We start from the raw sequence: 13,043 nt of genomic DNA on the forward strand, positions 1-13,043 counted from the left end.
TTTAAATTCAGGTGACAGTTGTCAATTATTTTGACATGACGAATGATTTCAGTTACTGCAGGGTGCCTATTTAGCCATTTTAAACAAACATCTTTGCCTCTTGAAATCCCGGAGATCCCTGGAGAGCCAGCATCTGGGACATGCTTTATTCCGTCCTGACGGACCGGCGGTGAGAACAAACCAGTCTCATCACGAAGTTCCTGGCTGAGTGTGGAACTCCTCGGACAGGGCCAGCTCTGTGGAGCGGTCATCTGTCCGACTGCTCGGACACAGGACCAGGCCCCGCCTCTTACTAACCAATACGCCTGGACAGATGGCTTAAGCTCTCAGCCTCAGCTCCTTCGTTTGCAAAATGGGCATTGATATTAGAACCCACTCTGTGGGGCGCCTGGGTGGCTCAGTTGGTTAAGCGACTGCCTTCGGCTCAGGTCATGATCCTGGAGTCCCTGGATCGAGTCCCGCATCGGGCTCCCTGCTCGGCAGGGAGTCTGCTTCTCCCTCTGACCCTCCCCCCTCTCATGTACTCGCTCTCTCTCATTCTCTCTCTCTCAAATAAATAAATAAAATCTTTAAAAAAAAAAAAAAAAGAACCCACTCTGTGGCGTGGTGCTGGGATTTAGAAATACTTTTACTGAATACAAGCATGGAGGCTGCACATGAGGATCACTCGTTGGGTGTTCATTTTAATTATGATGGAGGCATGCCCGGTGCCTAGACTCCAGAGGCTTCTCAGCCAAGGGAGATGGATTAGTTCCTGAAACAGCAACTTGTGTCTTGTTCTGTTTTGTGTGAGTGTGAGCAATTAATTCTTCCCAGGGAGGCAGATGGGTGACTCCCTGCCATTGTAAGACTTTCCCTTCAGTTCACCAGGATGTAAATAGACCCGGCCAAGTTGATGCCATATGGACTTAGGGTGTCTAAACCAGGTGTCCCGCCTCTGCCCGCAGGCTTCACTGCCCCAGGCCCACGGGATGAGTAAGACTCTGAATTTGGTGGTGTGACAGTCTGGCACCCCATCCCCACTGCAGACCCCATTGAATGGGTTGTGTTGGTGGTGATGCCCGGGTGTCAGTGTCCTAAAAACAGTGGCACTTCCTCCCCACCTGCTGGCTCACTTGACCTTGACAGCTTCTTAGAGGGCAGCCCAGTGTGGGACCTAGGAGAGTGGGCAGCGCAGGGATGCTGGGGTCAAACCAGAATGTCCCCTCTGCTTCCTGTGCTCAGCAAACATGGGGAAGTGAGGTCACATCTCTGAGCTGCAAAGGGTTGCTGGAGTCCCATGAGTCAACACAAATAGAAAGGCTTTGATAAGCAGTGAATAGGGCCGGGCCAGGGCAGGGAAGCCGTGGAAGAGCTAAGGAGACCTTCACGCTTGCACAACCCAAGACTAAATGCCTCCTTCAAGTTTGCCCCAGGGGGAGCCTTACCTGCCTCCCCCTCGTCCCTGCCCAGCCCTGGGCTTTACACGATCAACAATAATAACAGCTAACCTTGATCACTACCTGGCACCGTTTTAAGCAACTTCATAGGTGTTAACTCTTTTAGTCCTTAAAACAATGCCAGTATTATCCCCATTTGCAGATGAGGAAAGTGAGGCACAGAGAAGCTAAGGAATTTGCCCAAGGAGACATAGCTGGTGAGTGGTCCAGCCAGAATTTGATCCCAAACAGTCAAGATTCTAGAATCTAAGCTCTTAACCATTATGCAAAGCTGCTAAGTTATGCTGGTTCCCCGGGGAGGGGGGCCAACTCCAGGGCCGCGACCACGCCTCTTCCCAGCCGGTCCCCTGCCTCTGTCTCCCCCCCTCTTCTACTGCATGTTCCTTGCCCTCCAGCCAAAACAACTCCATGGAGTGGCTCCGAGGGAGCCATGTTCTTCATACCTCTGTGTCTTTACACTTGCTGTTCCCTCCACCTAACCTTCCTGAAATCCATCTCACTAGCCCTGGCTGGCAAACTCCTATTTATTTTTCGAGACCCATCTTAAGTTAGGCCTCCTACGTGAAGCCTTCCTTGACCACCACAGTGAATAGCGGACCCTCAGTGTCTTCAGAGTACCTTGACTCTCCTTGGTGCCTTCAAGTTGCTGACTCTCAGGTGGGGTCTGGTGGGGCAGACAGCCAAATGTATACTGAGCTTACATGAATTCAGCAACTGCTTTCTGCAAAGACTAAAAGCAGGGGAGATCATATAAGCGGCATGAGTGTCCCCCCAGGGTGGATGTGACTTGGACAGATGAAGTGCCGTCCCTTCTCGTGTCACTTCCTCAGGCTCTCATGGTCTGAGCGTGCCATGCTCTGAGGGATCACCCCCAATTTAACAAAATGTACTTTGCAAACCTGGCGCCTAAAATTGAATCACTGCTTTGGTGCTCAACCCGAGAAGCAGAGATCCGCTCCACGGATGAGCAAACAACAGCTATAGCCAGTCGACTTGAGAGAGGGATGTTGACGTGCAGTGAGACGTCTTCCTAAGAGAGGAAGGGGGTGTTTTGGCCAGAAGGACTCTTCCCCTTAAAGATGTGCTTTGGAATCTGACTCCCATGCAGGCAGTGACTGATCAGCCACGCTGATTCACGATTATACCACTTGACTTCTGCGTTCTGTCTCCCTCGACATCCTGGGCCCTCCTGCAGGGCATCATCTGTCTTAATAGGTGTCTCCGGGTGCCCAGGCTGGGCCCAGGCCCTGCTGGGAACTGTTTGGTCCATTTTTGGTGGATGGAGAGTGCCTGGAAGCCAAGCCCCCCAGGGAACCACACCCAGAATTGAGGCAGCTGGTTCTGACCCATCTAAAAATGTTTAAATCATGGGTGTCAGTCTTTTAAACTGTACTTGACAAATCTGAGAGCAAATAACTTCCCCAGTGTGTATCTGGTGGAATCCCCTTCTTTGAGTTTCTTTTCCTTGCATGTGCTTCCCTTGCAAAGAAATAGGATGGCAGGGAGAAGAAATAACAGGGCTATTTGTATAATATCCTGTGCTATGGTGATTAATGAATGGTGAATAATGAATGGTGATTAAAACAATTGGAAATTCCCACCTGAGAAGCCACTGGTGAGGCAGAAACTACAAAGTTGTCCTAATAAGGAGAGGTCGGAAGGCAGGAGAGTGAAGAAGAGAGGTGTGATTCATGAGCATCAGCTCGGTGCCTGGGAGCCTGCCCAAACGCTCAGAGCCTGGGAGCCCACACACTGCTTCCGCGAGGCTTGGCTTGGATTTCTTTCCACCTGGAAGACCTCAAAATCATGCCAGAATCTGGAGCTTTGTCTGAGTTTCTGGGAACCCGGGTAATAGATCTTCCAAAATACGACACCAGAGAAATACCAAGTTCCTGGGGAGGCAAAAGCAAGAGATGCTAAAAGAGAAAACACCCAACCACTTTCTTTAAATTACAGTGCATTTGTCAAGCACTCACCTGCGCTGACCCGGTGGGGGGTGGCTGTGGTGGGCAACTGAGATTTATTCCAGCGTTGGGATTTCCAGTTTCAAGGTGTGATTAATGATGGTGAGTGTACGAGAGGGAGATGTGCAAGCAACATGTTCGTTCTCAACCTCGGAACATCTGCGATAAGTTACAAGTTATTTTACTCAAGCAGTGACGGTCTCTCTGCTACTGAGTGGTAGAGCTGGGGGGGAGTGGGGAAGGGGAGTCCAGAATTCAAGCATGTCCATGGTTGGGTCATTAGCCTCTCACCCCCCATCCGCCCGCTCTGCTAGTATATACATCATTGAGGATGAGAGGGGCAGTCCTGTGGGTGATGTGTCCTTGGCTGTGACCCCAGGAAACAGCCCGTCATGTAAATCATCCCCTTCTGCTGCAAAGGTGGGTGGGCTTGGGCTTTACTGCGCATGTGTCTCCTCTGGACGATGAGCCTGGAAGTTGGGTGGGGATTCTCTGGTGCGGGGTACCGAAGGAGAGCTGTGAACCATGGCTGGGCAGTGGAATGTGCTGGGTTGGCTACCTGGGAGCAGAACAAAGGAACATGGTGAGATGATAAAAGTATGCTCACCTGAAGTGAGCCATCACCCCCTTTCAAACTTTCATTTTCTTGGTTTGCAAAATGAGTTAGAATGAAAATCTGGGTTATTTTGACCCAAAATAAAAAATATAAATAACAGGTAGCATTAGCGATGTGTGAAGGAAGGATTGGTATGTTCAATCACCAGAGTTGGGACAGTTGGCTTTCCATATGGGAAAAAATAGTAAAGTGAATCCCTACCTCCCACCACAGACGAAACAAAGTGTTTCCAATACAGATTCCCATGTCTCATGGTGGGCGTACTGGACCTTGGGACCTCATCATTCCTGAAGCCCTCCAGAGACCATTTAGAAACCCCTTGCTTTGGGGCACGTGGGTTGCTCAGTCAGTTGAACATCTGACTCTTGGTTTTGGCTCAGGTCATGATCTCAGGGTCATGGGATCGAGCCCCTATTCGGGCTCCGCGCTCAGCGGAGAATCTGCTTGAGATTCTGTCTCTGTCCCTCTGCCCCTCCCCCTGCTCTCTCTCTCTCTGTCTCTCTCTCTTAAGTAAATAAATAAATCTTTAAAAAACAAAAAAACAAGAAGAAACCCCTCGTCTGGACTATTAACTCCCTGGGGGCTGGGACTCCAGCGATTTTTGTCGTTAAATCATTTGCACCAGGTATGGTCCCCTAGAACATATTATGAACCCTGACAATGTTTATGAAATGAATACACGATTTCAAAAATTCTAAAAGAAAAAAAATATTCTAAAAAAGGTCATCCATTTTTTCTTTGACTGTCATCAAGAATAGAATAGATTGTCATACACCCAGAATTAGTTGGGGTTACCGACCTGCCTGCAAGCAGGAGGCAAAGCTGAGCAGAGGCATTGTGGTGAGATCAGCCTTGTTCCCGAAATCTAATTTAAAGATATCTGAAAATATTACACACACCATGAGAGAAACAAGGCCCACCCCAAAATATTATTAAACCATATTTTAACTATGGTCGTGACTACTCCTTGTTTCATTTATTAAGTGCCTGCTTTGTGTAGAAACACAATCTTCCTAACACGAGTTCTTCCCTCTTTTTTGTTTATTAAGGCATAACTTACATATAATCAACTTCACCAATTTTAAGTGTACAGTTTGATAAATTGCGGCATCTGTGTACAATGTGTAATCACCTCCACGGTCAAGATACAGAAGGTCCTCTGGTCCTACAAAGGCTCCTCCCCGCCCCCCCCCCTCCATCCCCTGCCCCCACAGGCAACCGCTGATCTGCTTAGGGTCTAACACTTAATTAAAATAACAATAATCGGGGCCATCTGTGTGGCTCAGATGGTTAAGCGGCTGCCTTCCGCTCAGGTCCTGATCCCAGGGTCCTGGGATCGAGTGCCCGCATCGGGCTCCCTGCTCGGCAGGGAGCCTGCTTCTCCCTCTCCCTCTCTCTCTCTCTCTCTCTCTCTCATGAATAAATAAATAAAATCTTTAAAAAAAATAAAATAACAATAATCATCATTGTAGAGTCAGGAATTTTTTAATTTTTTTATTTTGAGAGAGCGCGTTTATGCGCACGGGGGAGGATGGGGGGAAGGGGCAGAGGGAGAGGGAGAGAGAGAATCCCAAGCAAAATCCCCGCTCACATGGAGCCCAATGCGGGCTCGACCTCAAGACTCTGAGATCATGACCCGAGCGGAAATCAAGAGTCTGAGGCTTAATTGACTGAGCCCACCCAGGTGCCCCTGAGTCAGGAATTTTGAAAAAATGCTGTGGCCAACGGGTGTAAACACAGAGGAGCAATAAGAATGGGGAAGAAATTGATAATCTAGCTAGCAGGGCTGCAGCCCTGAGACTGGACGCAGCTTCCCTTGACCATGAATTAGCCCCGCTGGAGCCCCAGGGTTGGAGGCCACGAGGGAGCGTGCCACACTTTCCGAGACTGGGTGTTCCAAGAATTTTTTGTAAATAGCATGCTAAGACATTTTGACGATTGCAGAAAAAAGAACACAAGGTTGACATACACTGCTTGGCTAGCAGTCTGACAACTGGGTTTCTGAACACGGAGCTAGATTCTTTTTAATCTGATGTCTTCAAGAACCCCTGGGCCTCCAGCTCTCTCTCTCTCTCTCTCTCAAGATTTTAAATGGCTACACTGCTTGAAGATGAAGCACTGGAATATATAAGCTTCTGCCTCGGAGAGTGTTTTCTCTCTCTGAAGCTGTTAATTAAGAAGCTCGGAGCCCCTGGTTCCCACCAAGATTGATTAGCCCAAACTGAAATCCGGGGGTGGGGGTATGTCTGTGAGATATATCCAAAGGCAGCCGAGGCAAGAATATGGAGAGGAGAGTTTTCCCTGGAGCCACTGAGAGGCTTGTAACTTCTGCCTCCACACAGGCACCAGGCACTGTCTAGATCCCGAGGCTACCACTGAAAAAGGCAAGCAAATTCCTGCTGCCTTACGGTAGGAAGGAGCTCACATTCTGATCATGGGCACCAAGAACAAATGAACAAGGAAGACGGTGCTCTCAGGCAAGGACTAAAGCAGGGAGGGACACAAAGCGGGAAGATTGGGGGTGGGAGGTGAGGGGAACACTTTAGGGGGCTGCTCAGGGAAGGCCGCTCTGAGGAGATGACCTTTGAGCTGAGACTGGAATGACAAAAAGGACTCAGCTCTTGCTAGAGAAAGAGCGTTTTTAGAATCAGGACCAGCATGTGCAAAGGCCCTGGGGATGGGAAGGAGGTTAGTGTGTTCAAGAAAGAAGGCAAAGGAGGCCTGAGCACAGTGACCAAAGCAGAGAGGGGTACAAGCCAAAGTTGGAGAGATTAGGACATTTTGCTCCAAAAATGCAAACTTAAGCCAGCTTGAAAGCCAAATTGGGAAGGCAACTGAGCAGGTATCCCGGTGGGTCGCTGCCGGGCAGTAGTCGGGAATGCTGATAGCGGCACAGTCACTTCTTCCTCAGTCAGGTACTGATCATAGACTGGGAGCTGGCAGGAAACGTAGAATTATTCTAGCCCAACCCCCTCATTTTACAAACGATGGAACAGAGGCCCAAAGAGGGTAAAGGTCTCACTGATAAAATGGAGAAAATATTTGCAGTTCATTATCACAGACTGAGGGATCAATTTCCACTACTATATAAAGAGCTGCTGGTCAGCCTAGAGCAGAGCGAACAAGGGGGGAGAGAGGTTCAAGAAGAAGTTGACAAAAATCCCAACATATGATCACACACAGCTGCTGGCCCGGGGAACGCAGGTGCGCGCATACCTTCCCATGGGGGCGGGTGGGGGAATGCACAGAACTTTCATGCCAGCCAGCAGTTTTGATAAAATTAAAGCACATGGCTGGTCAAAAACTAGAAAGCACTCAGATGTCACTCAACAGGTGCATGGATAAATAAACCGGAGTTTATACGGACAATGGAATACTACTTAGCAGTAAAAAGAAACACATTACTAATCCCTGCAGGAACATGGATTAAACTCACAAACATGCTGAGCAAAGAAACCAGGTACAGGGCGCCTGGGTGGCTCAGTTGGTTAAGCAACTGCCTTTGGCTCGGGTCATGATCCTGGAGTCCCGGGATCGAGTCCCACATCGGGCTCCCTGCTCAGCGGGGAGTCTGCTTCTCCCTCTGACCCTCCCCCCTCTCACGTGCTCTCTCTCAAATAAATAAAAATAAAATCTAAAAAAAAAAAGAAAGAAAGAAACCAGGTACAAAAGAGAATATGCTGTAGGATTCTGTTTATGTGAAGTTCTGGATCAGGCAACGGATAGTTTTCTGGGACCAGAAGCCGAGGTTGACTGTAAAGGGACATTAAAGGAATATTTAGGGGTGATGAAAATTTCTTATATCTTGACTGTTGTGGTGGTCACGTGTATATCTTAAAAGGAGTGGGCCCTTTTTAATGTATGTGAATTATCTCAATAAAGTTGATTTTAAAAAATAAATTGTTAGGGGTGCCTGGGTGGCCCAGTCAGTTAAGCGTCTGCCTTCGGCTCAGGTCGTGATCCCAGGGTCCTGGGATCCAGCCCCACGTGGGGCTCCCTGCTCAGCGGGAAGCCTGCTTCTCCCTCTCCCTCTGCCCCTCCCCCCCGCTCGTGCACTCACTCTCTCAAATAAAATCTTTAAAAAAAATTTTTTTTTTCCTAGCCTCCACTATTGTATATATATATATATACTGGGCATGTGAAGCGCTCAGGGGAGGAGACAGCAGCTCTTTGCAAACAAATACGTCCCTGTAGAGAGAGACAGTTTCTGTACGTGGACTTTTGTCTACAGTCATATTGACAAGGTGTGGCAGTTTCTCTGATTGCTATTTAATGCTGCACAGGTGGGGTATGAACATATACTGCTCAAAGCATCTAGGCTGTGGTCTAGTGGTTTTAAGTTTTAGAAAAATTAATAAAGGAAACGAGACACTTGTCAACACCCATCAGCAATAGGCTGCTTCTTTCCCATTGGTAAGGACAACACTGTCATGTTACATCAGACCACCCCCCCCAGACCAGGAGGGAGGGAACAAAGGTGTCAAAGAGGGCGTCCTTCCTAGACCAGCAGAGGGGACGGCAGCAAGTTTGGAGACCTAAATAAATCATCCTGCTCACTCTGTTTTTCCTCCTTCCTCCAGAAGCTTCTGAGATTGCCCTGCCACACGGAAGTGGCATTATGGTTTTCATAAAGCCTGGGACCCCACCTCTGCCAGTGAAGCCCTGTTACATCATCAGTTCTAAAAGACATAAAACCTCGTTGACCATCAAACCTGGAGAAAAAGAGGTTTTTTCCTTCAGCTGCCACGACCCAGAGAATCACTTTGTCGTTGAGATCCAGAAGAATATTGGTAAGTACACACTCACGAATGTTTGGCCTCCCTGCTTCTCTTTCCAGTCCTAAACCAGCCTGTAATGCCGAAACTCCACACTCTGTTTAGCTGTGATGTGGCTGTTCGTGGTTCTCAACGCTTTACACAGGTTACATTGTTGAATCCCCAAAACAGCCCTATGAGAAACTCGCAAAGACAGTGACTTGCCTAAGATAGCGTAGCTAATAAGCAGCAGCAGGACAAGAACCCAGGTGCTCAGCCTCCACTGCCTGCCAGCCACTGTGCCACACTGTTTCTTGACGGAGCTACAGAGCTTCCTTCAGGTCTGGGATGCTCCAGCTCATGTGCTAAGTTTTTAAACTGAAGTTTAAAGTTTTTTTAAATTAAAACTTTAAAGCTAATTTAATTCAAATTTAAACTAATTAAATTTTAAGCTAAAATTTTGCTGACGAGGAGCAAAAAGGAAGGGAGTCGGAAGACAAAGAAATTGGAGGAGCACCTAGGTGGCTCAGTCGGTGGAGTGCGCGACTCTTGACCTCGGGGTTGTAGGGTCGAGTCTCACATTGGGTATAGAGATTACTTAAAAAAATCTGGAAGGAAGGGAGGAAGGGAAGGAAGGGGAGGAAGGAAGGAAGGGAAGGAAGGGAGGGAGGGAGGGAGGGAGGAAGGAAGGGAGGGAGGAAAGAAGGAAGGAAGGAAGGAAATTGGATGGTTGACGACATAATGGTAGGGAGGTGGGTCCAGGAGGCATAGTGGGGAAAGCAGCAGCTTTGAGGCTGAGGGAGCTGGGTCTGGCTTCCAGCTTCAGGCTCCTGATTGTGTAAGCTCATCATGTGGCTTTAAATGAGTCACTTAACTGCTTTGTGACTTGGTTTTTTCTTCTGTAAAATAAGAATCATTGTACCAACCAACAGGGCTCTCTTGAGGGTGATATAAACTAATGGACTAAAAATGTTTGACACACAAGGTAACAAACTATGGTTGTTCAAATTTTCAAAATTCAATTTCTTTGTGGGCACACCAACTAGTAGCCTGGATGTAGTTAACAACAAGGAGAACATGATCTGGGATCCAATCAAAGCCGTACCCAGAAAATTTCTTTTGCCTTTCATTGAAAATAAATGAATCAGGCAATAGATAAGCAAGAAAAGGGAGTAAAATGAACCTTAGGAAGAAGTTCAGAAAAACAAAAGGAGGGCGCCTGGGTGGCTCAGTCGGTTAAGTGTCTGCCTTCGGCTCAGGTCATGATCCCGGGGTCCTGGGATCGAGTCCCGCATCGGGCTCCCTGCTCAGCGGGAAGCCTGCTTCTCCCTCTGCCACTCCCCCTGCTTGTTCTCTCTCTCTCTTTTGCTCTCACTGTCTCTCAAATAAATACATAAATAAAATCTTCAAAAAAAGAGAGAAATTAAAGTACTTATCAGCAGCTTTAAAACTACATCTGATAACTAAAGCTAAGGCATGGTTCTCTGTAAAGACTAATTAAATAGACAAATCTCTGACTAGTCCCCTGGAAAAAAAGAAAGAGAACATACCGATATACAGCATTGAAAGGATAAATGTTGATTGAATGACATTTACAGAGGCAATTTCTTTTTTTTTAAAAAAGATTTTATTTATTTGACAGAGAGAGAGAAAGAGCAGGAACACAAGCTGGCGGAGTGGGAGAGGGAGAAGCAGGCTTCCTGCTGAGCAGGGAGCCCGATGCGGGGCTCGATCCCAGGACCCTGGGATCATGACCTGAGCCGAAGGCAGACGCTTAACGACTGAGCCACCCAGGCGCCCCTTACAGAGGCAATTTCTAAAATAGACTATGTACAATATTATGATAATAAGTGTGAAAATCTGAATAAAAGGAATAATTTTCAGGGAAAATGTAATGAGCCAGATTGACTCCTAGAAAGTTAGGAGACCTGAATAAATAACCAAGGAGGAGATTGGAAACCATGTCCAAGGTGGAGGAAAACAGGGTTTGGGTTAGTTAGACATGGTTTGATAGAGGATCCTATAAAACTTCAAGGAGAAGATAAGTTCTTATATTTAAACCATTCCAGAGGAGGGTTGGGAAACCTTTTCCGTAAAAGTCTGGGTAGTAAATATCTCAGATCGTCTCTTTCCCAACCACTGAGCTCTGCTGTTACAGGATGAAATCAGCCACAGATAGTAGGGAGACATCTGGGCAGTGATGTCCCACATGTTTATGCTTGGTGGCAGGGATTGGGCTGGACTGGGCCCATTTGTTGTGATTTGCTGACCCCTGTTCTAGAGCACCGAAGGAGGTGGATTTTCATAGTTCATATAATAAGGCTCTTACAACCCTAAAATCAAAATGTGCCAGAACATTAAAAAAAAAAAAAAACACAAAAAACCCACTGTCTAAAGAGGGTTAAGAGATCCCACGAGAGCCCAGCAAGAGCTAATCCATATGGCCCTGGGCACATTGGAGGTGTGGCTGGAAAGCCCTGGCAGGGGTGGCTTTTTTTTTTTTTTTTTAAGATTTTATTCATTTGAGAGAGAGAGAGCACGAGCAGGGAGAGGAACACTGGGAGAGGGAGAAGCAGAGTCCCCAACTGAGCAGGGAGCCCGATGCGGGACTCATCCCAGGATCCTGGGATCATGACCTGAGCCAAAGGCAGACGCTTAACCGACTGAGCCACCCAGGCGCCCCAGAGGTGGCTTGATATAATGAAGTTTCCGTGAGCTCCTAAAAATAGGTCCTATCTTTACCCACCCGCAAAATCTAACTTTAACCACCTTCGTCACCTTATCGTCTGACCCCATTTCATGGATCAGTCAGCACGACGTGTTGGCAAGAACTCTGGTGGACCAAACACAGCCTGGGCTTTCGTCCTGGGATCGTAGGCACCGCAAACACACTTGTCACCCAGACTCCAGGACCGCCTTGCAAAATTGAGAGCTCGGGTGGGAATGACCTCGGAGGTCCTAGCCAGCTCTGAAATTCTCCCGTGATCCCACTTTGCGTTGGTGGTCCTTTCAGACCCCCCACTGGAGCAGCACTAGGGGTGGGAAGGTTTCCTGTTCCAGTGGCCAGAAGCCACTGCACATTCGGATTCCCTGCCTGGATACAACAAAGTGGCCCTGTTCTGTCTGCCTTCTATCACTTCTTCCACGGGCTCATTTCCTCCTTGAGAGCAACGTTTTGTGCTTTGTTTTAAAAGGCTTAGGAGGGGCGCCTGGGTGGCTCAGTCGTTGGGCGTCTGCCTTCGGCTCAGGTCATGATCCCGGGGTCCTGGGATCGAGCCCCGCATCGGGCTCCCTGCTCGGCGGGAAGCCTGCTTCTCCCTCTCCCACTCCCCCTGTTTGTGTTCCTGCTGTTGCTATCTCTCTCTCTGTCAAATAAATAAATAAAATCTTTAAAATAAATAAATAAATAAATAATAAATAAATAAATAAATAAAAGGCTTAGGAAACAAAACACATCAAAGGATGTCATTAGCTGTTTGCCTTTAAAAAAAAAAAAAAAAATTTAACTGCACTGGTCATAAAACAGCAGCATTACAGCCCCGAGGCCGAACGATAACTGTGCCTCCGGGTTCCAGCCATGAAGGGGGTTGTAAGTTCAGAGTACTAGGTACGTTGATGGGAAAACCAGTCGTGAAAGGCGAAGCTGGGCACCGTGCCTTTGCAGTTGTGAAACCGTGACTGTCTCAGACCCGGGGGGGGGGGGGGGGGGGGACGTGGAGTATCCTACAGCCCGGGGTCCATTGCAAAGGGCCTCCGTCTGGCTTACTCCAGTCCTGAAAACACAGTAGTTAGGAGGTGTCTTGTGTCTGGTTCCCTGGAAGCAGAGCCTGACATGGGGATTTTTCAGTCATTTGTCCAGACGGTGCCCTCAGAACGAGGAAGCAGTGAAAAAATAAAGCCAAGGGAGGAAGTAAGCGAAGGTGTGGTTTTAGCTGAAGTGTAGCCACTGGCCGATGCGGGCATATGAGCGGCCTCACCAGGTTGTGTCCCTTGAAACAAGGAGGTCAGGCTTGTTCACCCCTGCCTTGGGGAGCAGTGATTGGCTGTGGGCTGCTACCCACCCTGGGAGGGGAAGAGGTGCAGTTGGACCCTTCAGGCTCTCTGGGCCAAGGGGGCTCCCCCTAGCCCCCCAGTTCCCCCCAAACACCCACACTGCCAGGAGATCGTGCCTCTGCCTGGGGAGGGGGCGGCCAGCATCTCCTCCAGGGGTCAAGAGAGGCCCTGAGTGGCCTGGTGGCATCCGTGACCAAGCTTGCTTTTGTGACTGTGT

At 48.3% G+C, this 13,043-nt stretch overlaps 1 protein-coding gene across 2 annotated transcripts in view; it reads left to right on the top strand.

The window, feature by feature from the left end:
* The window catches only part of CDCP1 (CUB domain containing protein 1), a 55,213-nt gene that overhangs the window by 20,747 nt on the left and 21,423 nt on the right, over positions 1 to 13,043 (top strand). For both annotated transcript variants that reach the window (XM_036095866.2, XM_036095868.2), the window contains exon 2: positions 8,600 to 8,809. In XM_036095866.2, the coding sequence (XP_035951759.1) occupies positions 8,600 to 8,809 (210 nt within the window). The remainder of the gene's footprint in view (positions 1 to 8,599; positions 8,810 to 13,043) is intronic.

Source organism: Halichoerus grypus, chromosome 1, assembly GCF_964656455.1.
Source record: "Halichoerus grypus chromosome 1, mHalGry1.hap1.1, whole genome shotgun sequence".
Classification (NCBI taxonomy): domain Eukaryota; kingdom Metazoa; phylum Chordata; class Mammalia; order Carnivora; family Phocidae; genus Halichoerus; species Halichoerus grypus.